At 47.0% G+C, this 16,313-nt stretch overlaps 6 protein-coding genes across 6 annotated transcripts; 4 read left to right on the forward strand and 2 right to left on the reverse strand.

Annotated features, from left to right (window-relative positions):
• Position 1: 1 nt before the first annotated feature.
• Positions 2-1,264, forward strand: C8R40DRAFT_1093734 (ribosomal protein L10-domain-containing protein). Its single transcript, XM_046227615.1, has 5 exons — positions 2-110; positions 166-224; positions 276-373; positions 437-536; positions 589-1,264. The coding sequence occupies exons 1-5, from the start codon at positions 83-85 to the stop codon at positions 1,054-1,056; spliced, it is 753 nt and encodes a 250-aa protein (XP_046089194.1). The 5' UTR covers positions 2-82; the 3' UTR covers positions 1,057-1,264.
• Positions 1,265-1,563: 299 nt separating this feature from the next.
• C8R40DRAFT_1093735 (alpha/beta-hydrolase) lies at positions 1,564-5,153 on the forward strand. Its single transcript, XM_046227616.1, has 18 exons — positions 1,564-1,956; positions 2,015-2,075; positions 2,128-2,583; positions 2,641-2,760; positions 2,811-2,956; positions 3,007-3,091; positions 3,159-3,645; positions 3,706-3,756; positions 3,814-3,879; positions 3,942-4,033; positions 4,100-4,155; positions 4,213-4,252; positions 4,319-4,339; positions 4,395-4,442; positions 4,502-4,560; positions 4,619-4,735; positions 4,789-4,857; positions 4,914-5,153. Exons 1-18 carry the CDS (start codon positions 1,712-1,714, stop codon positions 4,972-4,974), a joined length of 2,280 nt encoding a protein of 759 aa, XP_046089195.1. The 5' UTR covers positions 1,564-1,711; the 3' UTR covers positions 4,975-5,153.
• A 420-nt stretch (positions 5,154-5,573) lies between these two features.
• Positions 5,574-9,038, forward strand: C8R40DRAFT_1168145 (uncharacterized protein; the record flags this gene model as incomplete). Its single annotated transcript, XM_046231142.1, has 5 exons — positions 5,574-6,025; positions 6,079-6,298; positions 6,353-6,481; positions 6,543-6,944; positions 6,996-9,038. The coding sequence occupies 5 exons, from the start codon at positions 5,574-5,576 to the stop codon at positions 9,036-9,038; spliced, it is 3,246 nt and encodes a 1,081-aa protein (XP_046089196.1).
• A 368-nt stretch (positions 9,039-9,406) lies between these two features.
• Positions 9,407-11,395, reverse strand: C8R40DRAFT_885696 (uncharacterized protein). Its single transcript, XM_046236564.1, has 6 exons — positions 11,333-11,395; positions 11,219-11,281; positions 11,095-11,163; positions 10,701-11,032; positions 9,875-10,642; positions 9,407-9,816 (listed from the first exon to the last, which is right to left on the reverse strand). Exons 4-6 carry the CDS (start codon positions 10,951-10,953, stop codon positions 9,716-9,718), a joined length of 1,122 nt encoding a protein of 373 aa, XP_046089197.1. The 5' UTR covers positions 10,954-11,032; positions 11,095-11,163; positions 11,219-11,281; positions 11,333-11,395; the 3' UTR covers positions 9,407-9,715.
• C8R40DRAFT_1093751 (uncharacterized protein) lies at positions 11,333-12,077 on the reverse strand (the record flags this gene model as incomplete). The annotated part of the gene is made up of 1 exon (XM_046227617.1): positions 11,333-12,077. A coding segment is annotated over exon 1 (206 nt), but the record flags the coding sequence as incomplete, so codon positions are not given.
• C8R40DRAFT_885715 (uncharacterized protein) lies at positions 12,063-13,293 on the forward strand. The gene is made up of 7 exons (XM_046236565.1): positions 12,063-12,311; positions 12,365-12,377; positions 12,435-12,554; positions 12,614-12,658; positions 12,722-12,739; positions 12,794-12,998; positions 13,058-13,293. The coding sequence occupies exons 1-7, from the start codon at positions 12,187-12,189 to the stop codon at positions 13,123-13,125; spliced, it is 594 nt and encodes a 197-aa protein (XP_046089199.1). The 5' UTR covers positions 12,063-12,186; the 3' UTR covers positions 13,126-13,293.
• The last annotated feature ends 3,020 nt before the right edge of the window (positions 13,294-16,313 follow it).

Consider the following 16,313-nt stretch of genomic DNA (forward strand, 5'->3'; position numbering starts at 1 on the left):
ATGAGAATTTGTAGCCAGTGGCTGTGCAACTTTTCTTTTCAATCCTTCACCAGCATTACTCGTACAATAATCTCGATTTGCTATGCCAAAATCAAAGCGATCCAAGCTTGGTATGCTCAATCCCAGCTATTCTGAAGAACCTGTTTTCTCATATACTTCTTCCAGTCTCTCTAACGAAGGTCGAAAAGAAAACGAGAGAACACAAGTCGGCGATGATGGAACATGTAGCCTCATATCGCTGTTCCAAAAATCATCTCCTCACGAAGTCGATATAGGTCAAAGAAAACGCCGACAAATGGAAATATTGCTGGTTATTTGAGGTCGGTGCGATGAGGAATGCGCATCTCAAGACTGTACGGAATCTGTGGAAAGGGTGCGACTAATTTGAATGTAATATCTTTCTTTTTCTTAATTATCATCGATGGATGTGTATCAGCTCTGCTCGCATATTCTTCAGTAGATCAGCACTACTAGCCAAGGCTCTGGGTACGACACCGGAAGAAGAACATCGTATGGGCATACATAAACTTGCAAAGGTACGTTTCGAGACGTCGGCTTTTCCAGCATTGGTCTAACTTGTCGATGCAGCAAATAGAAGGTCAAGTGGGCCTGCTTTTTACAGATACCGAACCCGAGGAGGTTATCGAATGGTTTGCCGACTTCGCACAACCTGATTTTGCACGAGCCGGGAACGTTGCAAGTCGGACTGTGATTCTGCCTGCAGGACCTGTTATGATGCATCATTCTGATCCTCCAGTACCCTTCCCTCATGACGAAGACCCTCAATTGCGGAGACTGGGACTGACGACAAAGATGGAACGCGGTGTACCGACTTTGCAGGCACCGCACAAGTTATGCCAAAAGGGCAAGGTGCTCACAGCTGAGCAGGCCCAATTATTAAAGCTCACTGGTGAGAAGATGGTTACTTTCAGAGTAGGACTCATTGCTCGTTGGGATGCTGCAACTGGGGAGGTTACACAGGTGGAAGGACCGAGGCTGACTCAAGATGAAATTATTTCTGGCGATGCAGAGGATGAGGGTGCCATGAGCGAGTGAAAACTGTCAGCAAAAGTATTGTAATGTCTTGTTATTCTCTGTTCACTTGTGGTATATGTACTACTCAGAATCGCTACAGATATCCCGTATATGGTTCTCGGGTGAGGAAAGATGGTCAGGCTACAATATGCAGTTTAAGCTATGTCTATGAACACTATGAATTTTGGACTGGGATTCAACGTACCTTGACTTCAATCATCATGCACCAGAATCTACCAGTTCGCCCAGTGTCATTTTCACCTTACCTCTCTGCGTGTCCTTATCCTTATCGACCTCACTGACTTCAGCTTCAATATTTCCATTTCAAGAAAATATCAGCGTCAGGCAGCCATTCAGAGAAATTTGATGTCCCAAGTCCCCTGCAAAATTATGTTGACTGCTGTTGAGCACTCACTACAACCTTCGATGCCGCAAGCTAGTGACTGCTTTCAGGCATTTTTTGATGGCGATTTCCACCGTGAGAGGGAGGACTCGATCGGAGGAGGAAGAGTTATGTAAAACTCGCAACATCAATTTACATAAATTTACACAATTACGCCCTTGGCGACTCCCAGGTACCACAGGGTACCACCCACACTGCACAGTCACCAGCAGACCACCGGTACTGAACTTACTGTTCGGAATTCCGCTTGTTCTTACCGAACCATAAGTGGTCATGCGGTTCTCGTTCGCTCTGTCAGCACTGGGACTTGCGTCTAGATCTCAAGTTCCACTACAACCAAATCTGCCAAATCCAGCTGTAATGACTATGGTCCACAGTTCGTTTCAGTTCAAGGAAGGGGCCGACGTGTTTACCCCTAAGGATCTTATGGAACTGGGGAGGCCAGGCGTAGGAGTCGCTAATCACGCTGGAGATTTCGTTATCATCCCATACAGCAAATACTCATTCGAGGAGAAGAAGTGAGTCGACTGTCATCTCCTTCTACAACTCGAGTTTGCTGTATTGATCCAACTTTAGAAACCACAAGAGCATCTATGTTGCCCCATTGGAATCTACCGTCAAGCCGTTCAAATTACCTGTGGGCGCGATTCCCTCCTCGCCTTGCTCCATCTGACGCGTTTGTACTGTAGCTGGTTGAAGGAGGCGAAGCTTTCTGGCTCAATGGCAAGACGTTGGCATATGTAGTCGAATCGGAACAAAAGAATCTCGAGATATTCGCACTCGATGTTCTATACCAACCCTCCACAAATGATTCGGCCGCAGTCCTCAGCACCAATGCGCCGATTCTTCTTGGTTCCTTCCCTACAACCTCGGCAAGCAACTTCCGTTATTCAACGGACGGCTATCTGGTTTTTTCGGATAGCGTGTATTCTGACGGAAATCTCACTACGGTCAAGGAACAAGATGAGGCTTGGGAAAATCGCGGCAATACCGCGTTGGTGTACGATCGCACCTACGAACGACATTGGGATCATTGGGTCGGGCCGAAAACGCAGTCGTTATTCAGTGTTAGGCTTGTCCAAGATCCCAATCACATGTGGACGTTTGGGTCAGAATTTGTGAACTTGTTAGCAGGAACAGGACATGTAAGTCTATATTCTCTTCGAATCAATTTCTTAACTTGAGCTTGCATATTTTCGCAGAGTTCGCCGGTTGAGCCTTTTGGAGGAACCGATGATTTTTATGTGTCGAAGCAATCTGTCATTTACACGACGCTAGACCCGGCATTTGAGGAGGAACGTGCGTGGCACACCAAGCAGAACGTCGGTGTATTTAGTTTAATTCGTCAGTTCTTTACTGACTCTTGGATTAGGTATACATTGTCAGCATTACTGCCGCAGGCAAACCTCGGGAACTCACTTCCGGATCCCAAGGCGCAACACGCAGTCCTGTTCTCAATGATGCAGGGGATAAGGCTGCCTGGTTAGAGCTGGATGAAGATGGTTATGAGAGCGACAGGTATCTTCGGTTTAGTTATTTCAGTGGAAGCATCACTAACTATATCCTAGAGCAAAAATCGTTATATACGACCTCAAGAAGGATGTCAGATTCACTCTAACGCAGAAGTGGGATCGTTCTCCAGGTTCTTTGGCTGTAAGTGATTTAGTATATATCTCTTCCCTTTTCGGCAGCTAACAGTCCTCTGAACTTTCTGTTTTAGTTTTCTAAAGAAGGAGACTTCATATACTTCACCGCCGATGACCATGCGTTGGTGAAAGTTTTCGTTCTTCCCATCCCATCCACGCCTGCTAAATCGACGACCGACCCCTCGTTATCTCCTAAATACCTCAACCCTGTTACAATCGTCGAAGACGGCGCGTCCTCTGGTCTTCAGACACTGCCCTATGGCAGAATCTTGATCTCGAAATCATCCTTTACGTCGCCTAATGACGTGTTCTTGGTCAAAGGGTTGGATGCACTTCAAGCTCAAATTACACAGTCGGACGGGACAGCAAGATTTACTGGAGAGATCGACCAGGTTACTAATTTCACTGCTCCGGATTTAGAAGGGAAGAATTTAAGCAAGGGAGAGAATTTTTGGTTCAAGGGAGCAAACGATATTGACGTACAAGGATGGATATTAAAACCTAAGGGATGGAAACACGGAGAGAAAAAGGCATTTCCAATCCTGTTGCTCATTCACGGTGGTACTTGAGTTTGAATTTCCTTCCATCATCTTTCGCTCACTTACTATCATGTTAATGCAGGCCCTCAAGGAGCTTGGGAAGATCAATGGTCAACTCGATGGAACCCGAACGGTATGGTTAAATGTTCAATGTTGTATGTCTGATTTGCGTCAATCCCAACGTATCCAGTCTTCGCACAACAAGGCTACTTCGTTGTCGCCATGAACCCGACCGGAAGCACTTCGTTCGGACAAGGTACGTCCGTCATGCCATGTAGCGCGATTTCACTATGTGTATATTTCCTTTGCGTTTGATAGCTTTCACTGATGCAATCGCCGGAGACTGGGGAGGCAAGCCTTTCGTTGATTTGCAGAAAGGATGGAAATATGTACTTGAAAATTATCCTGAGGTACATGTTTCTACCGGCAGCCTGTTAACGTCTTCGTAGAGCGGGCACTGATGATCAAGTCTATAGGTCGATGCAGACCGTGCTGTTGCTGCTGGAGCCAGTTGGGGTGGTTATGCAATCAAGTGTGTTGTCCATCATGGCCTTGATTTCTCACTGTATCCACGTTCTGATTTTCTTAGCTGGATTCAAGGACATCCAGAGTTTGATTTCGGATTCAAGGTATGGATACTTGCCGTTCTTGTGGTTTTACCACCTTTCACGACCTGATCATTCGTTTCGTTTCAGGCTTTGGTATGCCATGACGGGGTAGGGATAGTTGCTTCACCTGCTTCGCTCTTTTGATAGCTGACAATTCTATCAGGTGTTCGATTCAAACTATAATGGATTTTCGACGGATGAGTTATTCTTCGTAAGTCAAATCTACCTTTCACTCGTGGTTGCTTGAATTCAAGGAACGTGGTTACTCAGTTCAATCATGATTGGCGGGGGCGGCCTTGGGACAAGAACAGTGAACAAGTTCTGCGAAAGTAATTTTATCTCCAAGTGCTGGGAACCTAAACTCTCGGCTGACCTAGATCCATTCAGATTCAACCCAGCGAACTTTGTGCATAAATGGAGCACACCTCAACTGCTGATTCATGGTTCGAAGGATTACCGACTTCCTGAGACTGAGGGAATTGGTGCATTCCATGCTTTACAACAGTAAGCGCCTTCAGCTTTGAAGGCTGAACAACTCTAATGCGCAGTTACGATAGGCTTCATATTCCTAGTCGGCTGGTCATTTTCCCAGATGAGAATCACTGGGTCCTAAATCATGGCAATAGGTAAGGATTCGTATCTAGACCGGTGACATGTCAACCTAACGACAAGGAACATGTAGTCTTAAATGGCACTACGAAGTACTCAGATGGTTTGACCAGTTTGTAGGCAAGAAAGATTGAGAGATTGTAACTTGTGGATCTGTATTATATTTGCTTCATGCTCAAAACCTGTCATTAAAATGCCCATCGGTATGAAATATACTACGAGTTGTGGGCTGAACTCTTCTCCTACTCACATTCCTAAGGCCGAATGCGGTTGTTCCGATTCTGTTAAGCCAGTTTCCCTTAGCAATACATCATCTAGAACCGATTCGACATTTGTAATGGGGTGAATTGGCTACTAGGTCCATACCACACACAATCTATCTATCTATCACACATAAGGAGGACGTCTGACCTCATTTATGGCCGCTCAGGAATGTTCCGATTCAAATAAGCCATTAGGGACCGACCCGTTTAGGCGTTCGTCAACTTTCCTTTTTCCGTCGTTTGCAATATTCGTGAAATCCTCCAGCGTAACAAGTTCCAGGCTTCGGCGGATCCCGTAGTATCAAATATACTCTCACGATATATCTTATCGCTTGCAAAACCACCTGATCGTTTAGGTTTGGTCATGACCAACCATCACATGCACACGCGCATCCTATTCTTGAATATTTATTCTGCTGAGCACAAACCTTGGAGCTCATTATATAACCTCTCCTTTTTCGACCGTTAATATGCCACCTGGAGCTCCGTTTAACTCCTTTGCTTTGCCTTATCCCATACGTGTGGACTGTTTCAGCGCTATCTCTCCTTCTGCCTCGGAACCGCATAATGCTGCCCTTCATCTTCTTTCGCATACACACTCGGACCATATCGTGGGTCTGCAAGCCAAAAGCTTCAGTCATACTGTTGCTTGCTCAGCATCCGCCAAAGAAATGCTCCTCAAATACGAACCATACAGAGAACGCGCGCTTCACGAGGAAGAATACCGCGCAGAACATAGTCACACGTTTCGTCATCTAAAGGTTCCTCCTTATATATGTTCAAACGGGGAAGCTGTCTTTTACGGTGCTAAAGATTTATTGAAGGTGTTTCCAATGAATACACCTACAGAAGTTGAATTGGATGGGGAAAAGAAAGTGACCATCACGCTTTTCGATGCGAATCATTGTCCTGGGGCCGTAATGTGCGTTTATTCTTTTTTTCTGCTCTTTCTATGACCTGATTTTTTACGGACAGGTTTCTCATTGAAGGCGCGGAAGGAGCTATCCTTCATACCGGCGACTTTCGTGCAGAACCTTGGTTTCTAGAGTCCATTACACACAATCCATATCTTCAGCCTTATCTTGCACCATCTAATGGTACTAACCCCCGGGGTGGCAACGGAATCGTCAAAACACTGAAAGCAATATATTTGGATACCGCATGCGTCATGCAAACCCATCAGGTCCCAACCAAAGTCAGTCAAGTCTTCTCCCGTGTGTACACCAACTGAAATCCAATCTGGTTGTAGGACGAGGCTACTACTGGCTTGATTGCTCTCCTCGAACTCTATCCACCCTCTACGTATTTCTTCATCAACTCCTGGACATGGGGATACGAAGACATTCTGAAAGCAATAGCTAGAGCATTCAATTGCAGAGTGAGCATTATTAGTGCAACTTTGCTGTTGGCCCAAGCTCATTTGTCCATCTTATCAATAGATTCACCTGGATGACTATAAACATCGAATTTACTCTTTAATATCTTCTGACCCTCTCCTGCAATCATTGGGTACCATCGACCCAGATGAAACACGATTTCACGCTTGTGAACGTTTTGCGCGTTGCCATCATGTCAATGTTGACCGCGAAGACCATTCTAGCGATGATGACGATGGTGACCTTGTCAGCGAAGACACTTTCGATGCTGCAAACAGGCTTCTACTAGGGCAAAATTCGCACAAGGGCTGGGGTGCGACCAAGGCAAGCAGAAGGACAAAGGAGATTTCGAAGAAGTTAGTTGTCTACATCAACCCTGTGAGCTCCATGACTCCAGAGAGATGGGCTGAATACCAGTCTACGACTAAACAACAATTGATTAGTGGAAAGGTAGTCCGGTCACTGGTATGTGGGCAAAGTTCTCAGTGCTTGTTCATGCTGACAATAGCTTGCAAGCTCGTCCCGCTTTCAAGACATTCACCATTGCCAGAGTTGCAGGCCTTTGTTTCTCTCTTCCGACCCAACCGCATTATACCAAACACCCTTGATCCTTCGTTGAAGAATCTCGACTGGGCCGGCATAGACCGCGTTTTTGAAAGCTGTTGCAGGAAACCGCAACATACCTCTGCCAATTTCCACCATGCCATTCCACCGGCTCCGATTGCCCACGAATTCGATCTTGGGTTATTCCAGCCCCAATCAGACGATGATGAAGACGATATCGCAGTCAAGAACATTGTCGCAGACGCTACTAATGACGCTGATCTCAAAGCTCGTGCAATGGCAAAGAAATGGCTTGTCGATCCGGGCTATGGGCTTGATCCATCCGCTTTGAAAGGCAGAAATGGCCGAAGGGTGGACGTCCTTAGGAGCTGGCTGGGTCTAAGGAAGTGGGACAACCACCAGGGCAGCAGTCCCTTAACCCACTCAGATGCTGCGAAAGGGAAACAAAAAGTGGAAGATCGCAGACAATCGCAATCTGGGCAACAGAAAAGTCGTGGGATTCCGAGAGACGTCCGCAATCGAAGCAGCAGTGATAATGAATTCGATTCGTCTGCTGATGAAGATAATCATGCGCGGACGGCGCATAAGTTATTTGCTCCTTCGGATGAAGGAAAAGATCACCTGGTCCAGAAATATTGGGAGTCATCCTCGTTTTCATTTCAGCTTAGCGATGAAGAGGATGTAGCAGAGGTGCAAGTTAGTCTTACGCCTAATGCAGCTAACGAACGTCGTTTGGAGCCTGGTCAACAATCCAAGATCAGGATAGAAAGGACTATGATATCATCGCCTGTGCGCGCAGTTGCTCTCAAATTATACAAGGCAAAGAATAGAACATCCCTGATACCAGTGGACTTTGTTACCTCCACGCCGAGCCTAAAACATCGCTCATGCCCTAGGCCCGATCCATTTGTGCCATCCCAGTCGCCCCTCATCGCCCAAGCTCGTTCTCTGCATTTCTCTCCTTCCTCCCCGGCTCATTCGCCGTCACCATTCAACAAACTTGCACACCGACCTGAGACGCCGCACAAACAAGGGATTCGACCCAAAAAATTGGCGAAACGCTCGCTCGACTCTCCCATTCATCTTATTTCGTCGTCACCGTCTTCGAAATCCGGATCTCGTTCGCAAGAGTCGAAGCATTCACCCTCCAACACACGCGAACGTCGACGCAGTGGGACTACGAAGGGTGGGGTAAACAGTTCCCCGCCGTTGTCAAGCCCCTTGAACAATCGAAAACGAGCATCGCGACAACCTGAAATCACCGACCTCGCCGCCAGTGAGGAAAGACCTAGAAAACGCTTCAAAGAAGTACCTAACATACCTAACATGGAGCCCCAAGCCTTGGATCAACCTTTGAAGGAAGTGAAAAATATCTCTCGTCCTTCGAATAGTCCAAAGAATCCTTTGGTGTTGTCTTCCAATGATGCTGGCTTCCTGTCGCGGGAAAGTGACCAAAAAAACTTGAATCGTGTTCAATGTGCCTCAAATTCACCGCGGATTGAATCTTCAAAAGTATTACGGGCGGCTGTGACCATTCCATCTCTCATAACCAGCAAGCACATTTCACCTTCGCGTTCTAGACGTAATCCATACGTTCGGGTCTGTCGATCTTCTCCGCACCGCAATAAATCCGAGTTGCTTGATATACAGTTACGCGCCGCTCGTAAAGCAGCGTCGGCCCTATTTCCCAACGTACCACCAGCATTTGAAGCGAAATGCTTAAAATTAGAGCAACGTCGGGATCACGCACGGCTGAAAGAGACAGTTTCGGTAGACTATGCCTCTGCAGAAATGAAGATGAATAAAAGACGGGTAGAGGAGTTCGACAAGAAGATTCGCAATAATCCTACGTGGAATGGGCAGGATAATGCTGTTGATTGGGAACGCAGTCGGATGCTTGAGAGACGTGCTACAGAGGATCTGAGGCAAGGAAAGAAACCGACATTTCCAACGCTGGAGTGCGTTCAAGGATTGGATAACAACGATGATTTGTGAGTTCTTTGAGCCAATGGAACTACTTACACATATTTAATATTATTCAATAATCGAGTAATTATACTGTACTTAGGATCAGCTTAGAAGTAATCCAGTCGACCCTCCCTTCCCTTGCTGTTCATGATAATGGTTGGCTGGATAGTACAAACATTAAATATTGAATACTCGTCGATGGGTGCCGCTTGAGACAATTTGGAATCTCAGTGTCTGAGCATCCAACGTCTTCAGTAGTTGTGGCGTACGTAGACATTAATTTTGTCGACAAGGCTATCATATTTCAATTTTCAACATTCAACCAAGGATTAGATAATGGGGCTTCAAACTCACAACGGAATAGGTGATTACAATGGGTAATCGATTAAACCGTACAGGTACATAGATTGTTGATATATGGCATACGTACAACAGATATGTTCAAAAGAGGGTCGATATCAAAAGAGGGTGGGGATGGTGAGCTGGTATAATTGTGGAATTTAACAGCGAGTGCGCTGAATGAAGGGTTTGCGGGGAATGGGAGAAGGGAGGTGCAAAAGTGCATATCAGGGTAGGGTAAGTTTTCAGTTTCGGGTTCAGCTTGTAAAGACGCGGTCTGTGTAAACATGATACAGGAGATTGAGGGGAACGAGATATAGAAACAGATATAATAGATGGGGCCTAATGGAGCAGGCCAATGGTCGTCACCGTGGAACAAAGATGGCAACAAGGATGATGAAGGGGATATAAGTCACTAGGGACATTGCACTCATGATTCGACATCGTTTACGCCACGATCTTGCATCTGATAAGGGAAAATAAATTGAACAATGGGGCTAAATTTCCGACTTGAACAAGCTTACCGTGTTCGACTTGGGGATCGTCCAGTATAACCGATTTTTGACCATCATGGCCGCCTTCAATACTTCTTGTCTTAGGGATTTTTAGAAATGCGGCAATCCACCAAACGGGGAAAATGATAAATCCTAGGAAGAACAGCCAAGCATGAGGTGGACTGCCTCCTCCTTCGTACCATCCCACAGGCGCAGAGTTCTCCTCCTGATGTTCCGGGTCCTGCGTTCGACGTCTCAAAACAAATCCTGACTCCAATATCGAAGCAACGCGTTCCCTGAGATAGCCGTGCTCTCCGTACCCAGTCCGAGGAAGTGCTGGTGTCCACGGTGTGGGCTGAATTTTGGGCGGCTTGCGTGGGTCACGCATATGAAAGGTTGAGGCAGGCCGGTGCGATATGGATGGTGCGTGAGGTGATATCAAGGCAGAAATGGGAATAGAAGCTTGTGAGATACTACCGCGCTTAGACGGTGCGACGGAAAGGGGACGCGAGATGGGCGTGTTCTGACTTCGGTGGGAGGTACGGGATTGGGACCGCATGATGCTAGCAGTGCGACTTCGCGTGGAGTTCCATGTTCCAGTAGTAGCCGCGTTCTGGTTTCGTTGGGCTTCTGAACGCGACGATGATCTCGAGCCTGTGACCTCGTTCTCTCCCAGAGCAGTCATCGTCGCTGCAAGCCCTGCGGCTGAGGTAGTCGCTGCAGTAGAAAGTCTCGCGCGTTTGCGAGTATAAGACGAAGGCGCTTGAGATGAGCTTGAGGTTCCTGATCCGCGATGAGCTACAAGGTCACAAAGCATATGAGTCAACAGCCACTTAATACTTAGAGTCTTACTCACGACGTGGATCTGCTGCAAAAGTGGCTCGCTGTTTCCGTACATCTGGGGGAGTATTTCCTTCGACCTCCTCAGCTTTGCGTTTGCCCTTGCCTGTGTTGGAAGTGGGGGTCGAGGGTACTTTTGTGTCTGTCGCTAGAGCAGAGCGCAAGGGAATCGGTGAGGAGATGGAGGTTCTTGCGGATCGAGAACGTAATGAAGATTGAGTGTTTTCGCGAATTTTGACTATATCACCCTGATTAAGATAGGACGACATAGATGATTTTGCCACACAAGGAGAAACAGGCGAATAGAGCAATATATTAGAGATATAGTATCAGTTTATTAGCATGCGTCTAAAAGGAAACATAGAAAGTTAATCTTCTCTTAGCAAGAATTATGTGGAGACAAAGCATACCGAATCTGACCGTCGAACACCGAAAAAAAAACCTCAAGATGCAAGGAAATGGGCTGCCAGGTCGAAAACCTACAAGGCTGCGGTAAGTGATGAGTAGATATTACGACGAGAACGCAGAACTCACAAAATACTGATGAACGAGAGAAGGAAAGTGAAATCACTGCCAGTTATCACCACGTGTGTGACCCTGAAATCTTATGTGTCCATGGTCAATTTTAAGCGCGAGAAAGATACCTACTCCTTCATCGACACTTCATGTTCCTACCCCCCGCAGCCTACAGTCAACGAGGCCCGGCGCTGGATCCACTTACTGCTGTTTTAGGTAAAATGTGGGAGGAGTGCTCAGTGGATGCCCTTGAGTCTTGAGTATTTCTGTTCTGTCTATCTGTGTCTGCTGTTGTTCGTGCTAAGACGGGGTCCTTATCCATACAAACTATGTAGTGTTCTGGTAGTGTTGAAAAAGATCAATTAATTAGTCGGGACCTCCTGCGGCAAAGAGAGCTTTCCGATCATAAATGTTCTCCCTCTCATCCTGTACGCCGCAGCACACTGGCCTTTGCGGTTCACAAACCCAGATCAATTATGACACCAGATGTAAGCTGGATGTAACAAAGTGCGTAAAATCTTTTGCCCAACCTTCCGCACTCGGCATAGCCTAGCTAAGGTTACGGTACTGTAATGAGCCCGGAGAATTTGCCCGTATTTCATCAACTGGTTATCTATAATAGAACACCCAGCGCCCCATTTGCCCTGCTTAACAATCATCCTCTCTAGCCTCTTGACCATCACCAGCTTGTTTCAGGATTTTCCCCACAGCTCGTCGTCTATATGTAGCTCTATCTCCGTCGCTGATGTGCTGATTTTGTCAACAACCGGGTCTGAAAGTATCATCGTAGGCGGGGCCGGCGGGGTTCAAACTTTACGTTTTGCGATCCGTTACAACCTATTGCAACTCGAAGTTATATTATTATATAAGATGCTGATGCGTCGTTTCTTCCTTCCCCTCATAACGGTACCGTACAAGAGCTAGAGCCGGCCTCCAGCTTTCTTCATCCCTTACTGCTTCTGCTTCCTCACAACCTACATCCGCCAATGCACGTCTCGTTCAATAAACTATTGCTTGGATTCGTGTTACTTCTGGAGGGGACCTTTGCTTCGCCGTTAATAGTGAAGCGCATGCCAAAGGACCTTTCGAAGAAAGTATTCCTTGGATATAGGTATGTCTATGTGCATGAGAATTGGTCTTGTCATTGAACTGGGAACCTTGAAGAGCCATCGACTCGGTATGTCCCCATCCTTATTTCTCATGATCAGTCGAGTTTATGTTGAATCTTCGGAAGAGAACAGCAGCTAGTTACAACCGTAAACACAGACTGGTGTATACACATACAACTTTTGACCAGTTAGGTAAAGGAGCATACCTGACGAGGAGACTGGGAGACTGGACTGCGGATTATGTGGTTAGTCAATTATTTTTTATGTTGATCCCAGTGAATAAGACAAATTACTCCGTCCTTAGTGTGCAGTTTACGCTGATGCAACACAGCTCGCATTAACCAAAAAGGTGAAGTTCCTTTTGTATTCTTGATAGGCAGCGGCCAAGACTCAGTGTCTTCCTCACTTATAGTTGTGGTTAGACCATGATGTATGTACTTGCTTTCTCAAGATGATACAACACTAAGATATTGCTTGATTCTAGGAGCGCGAGAGCCCAGTGAGGGAGCAGGTGATCAAGACCCAGTTAAACATGAAGGAAAGAAATATCCACAAAGTCATCCTTACTTCTGGGATCTGGGGGGAGGATGACCGAGAAAGCCATGTGCAAATGCTCATCCCTCCTTATTTACTCGCAAACAAAGATAGCAGTGGAAAGCTTGGGATATATGTAATTTGTGTGCCTTGGGGTATGTTCACTATTGTTTCAATATAAGTTGAAGTCCACTGAAACTTTTGGCGATGCTAGAAAGCCATGCAGAACTCCCCACCAACGAGGAGGCCGATTGGAGTAGCCTAGGCATTGTTGGATACTAGGATTATATGATTGTAATCTGGCTGTTTAGCCCATAGACAGTGTGAACAAACAATCACACATATTGTTGTTAGAGTATACTCCGTACGTATGTACAATACCTCGCGATTGTGTAAACGGCGTTATTACCAAATACTGTACAGTACGAACTTATATCCCATGGCGCGGCGAATCGACTACCTCAGTTGCTTTACAGACAACTGAGGTGAGTCCTAGGGTATCTACTACACAGAACAGACAACTGAGATCACACATTAACAGATTATGAGACTCGGTTCTGATTAGAACAAAGGTTATTTGAGTTAAAAAGGAACTGAATACAGGTATCAGTACACGAGATGTTGTTCGGAAATACCCCGAACATACCGAGACTTCCAGACGAGAAACAGCTCGTTGGCAAGGAAAACTGGAGGCTGTATAAGCGAGAAATACTATTTGCAGTGCAGTCAAGGGGACTGACAGGGTATATCGACGGCATGATACCCAGACCAAATAGTTACCCTGGACTGATATACCCATCGGCACAGACTACTACTCCGCTCTTTAGCTCAACACCATGTCTGGAAGAATGGGAGGCTTGCGACAGGCTCATCGCTGGAGCCATTGTATCAAACATCACCAACCCCGTAGGCCTGGGGATAGACGAAACGAAAAGGGCATCGGAGACCTGGACAGCACTAATCAAAAGATTCGAAAAATGCAATGAACAGTGTATATACCTAGCTGACATGAACATCCAACAAGAGAAATTCAATCCAGTGAAATTGACGATGGAGGACCATGAAAAGCAAATGCGGAACCTCATCAAGAAAGTACATAACCTGGGAGGTACAGCCACAGATGCCCAATTCCATCGGATCGTGATTTTGTCCATGCCATCCAACTGGAGACAGGACATACGGAGCATACCTGGAGCCTCAAGTGCAGATGTGTTTGCCTATCTGCACACGCTGTGGTACAAGAAAGAAGAAGAGTGGAAGGAGGAAGAACATGACACCAAGCGCGTCAAAGCGCTGATGGCAGTGAATTCCACCAACAATCCAACTCAAACCAACAGCCGGATGGTCCTCACTTGCCACAACTGCAACAGGCCCAGACACATAGCGAGAAAATGCTGGGCAAAGGGAGGGGGCATGGAGGGACAGTGGCCAAAACAGAACCAACCCAACAAACAGAAAAACGGGACAAATATGAACACAGTGAGCCCAGATGGCACTGAAATTACCTACCCCATGGCAACATATGTAATGTCCATCCATCCAGAAGTGAACACAAAACAAATCTATCCAGGGATCCCAGCTGACCGCTGACTCCGCAAACAGACAAAACGATCCTGTTCTAGGGGGAACGGGTCAGCAGGAGGTCATGGGGAGGGACGTAGATAGGGACGTAACTAGATTGACCACTGTAACAAAAGGGGATTGTGTAGCCTGCCATGGAAATACATCCTTATACTCTCCAGCAATACCAGGCATACAGACCTTCATTGACTCGGGAGCCTCGGAACATTGCTGGGTGCAACAAGCCGACTGTAAGACCTGGGCCAAAATGGGTCTTAGGGTAGGTTTTGGTATGTGGAGGTTTATGTTGTAGCGTGCTAGGAGCAGGCTGGAGCTCGAAGGGAGCTACGAGAACCGCGACCGAGGACGGGAATGACCTAGTAGTGGTTGGAACGACGAGAGGGTGACCCTTGAGGGGTTCCTCGGAGGTCCAGGGAGGTCCCTAACGTGTAGGGAGGTTCGGGAAGAGTGCGGGACCGTACGATATTGCGTAGTAGGAGTTGTACTCGCTAGAACGTCAATATAGGATCGAGTAGGTAGTTTATGCAACTGGGTCTCGAGGGTGTAAGCTCCCGAGAAGGGATACGCCAGGGAGGGTAGGTCCCTGGGGGCTAGGTTTGAGGATGGTCGTCCTCGAGTGTGGGAGGTGGTAACGGAGAAGCAATACGTAGTTCGACGTGAGGGGTAGATTCGACGTTACCTAGATCGAGGTCCCGAAGCTTACGAAGTAGCTAGGGAGCTCTGGGAGGTTTGGGGAAGGGTAGCTCACCAAGCGGGTAGGCGTTGGGGAGCTTTAGTAATGTTCGAGGGAGCTCGGAGACTCACTCGGAAGGCTTAGACTTGAAGTAAAAGCGTATATTCGATCGTATAGACGATCAGAGAGACAATAGACAGTAGTAGAGAGAAACAGAGGTAGAGAAACAGAGAGTAGAGAGAATTCCGTATAGGTAGCAGGTACAAAGGGACAGGGACTGGACCTATGTAAAGGGTGTGTGTTCAAAATATACCAAGCTGGGGATCCTTAGGATATACGAGTACTTATATAGACAGGAGGAAAGGATCAGGGGAACATTGTGTGAAGTGGACATCTAAAGGGGATGATCTAAGATATATGAGAATAGGCTGATGGGTGCGTGGATGAGTTCCCGGGTCTGTCAAGCGGTGGCGGTTGTGGAGGTATCGGGTTCTCGGATACGGTTTGAGGAGGTTTCGAGATGGCGTCTAGGGAGGGAGGGGAGGTTCCCATGAGGCAAGAGGGAGGTTCGGGGTGTTACTTGGGATAAAGAAGGGAGGAGTACTGCGTTGTGGCTTGGAGCCAGCGCATGACATTACCCCCCGTCTAATCCTCCGAGCCTCCGAGGAGGTTGTGTCGGATAAGTCACGTGCCTTTCACGTGGCCTTGAACTTTTTCGTTTACAAGTTCCTTTTCCAGTTCCTTCTTTCTTCCTACCGCCCCCTTCATCGATTATCAGAGTCCAACTCGATTGCGATGTCCACACCCTCCACTGCTGTTGAATCCACTTCCCGTGTTGTAGCTCCACCAATGCCCACACCTCCCTCTCCTTCCCCTCCTCCCTCTGTGACTGGTGAGAACGACCTTGACGAACTTGCAAGCACCATAGAAGATCCCCCTCTGGGGCACTTAACTCTGTTCAAGTCGGTTTTTGGCGTAGGTGTTTCTCTGGTGCGGTACATACTCGATGATCCTTTATGGCCCATCCTTGCTGCTGCTGGTCTCCCCTGTTCCTTTTGTGTGCGCAGCAAGAAGTCGGAGAGTTGCTCTGTCGTTCCACATCTGGCTCGCTGTAGCAATTGTGACGATAAGAAGCCGTGCATTCTGGGGCGTTTGGCGAGGTTCCGTTATTTTGCTCGTAAATGCTCCCGCGACTTGTCTTTTGCATGTAGGTTTG

This window comes from Lentinula edodes, assembly GCF_021015755.1.
Source record: "Lentinula edodes strain Le(Bin) 0899 ss11 chromosome Unknown C8R40scaffold_8, whole genome shotgun sequence".
Lineage (NCBI taxonomy): Eukaryota > Fungi > Basidiomycota > Agaricomycetes > Agaricales > Omphalotaceae > Lentinula > Lentinula edodes.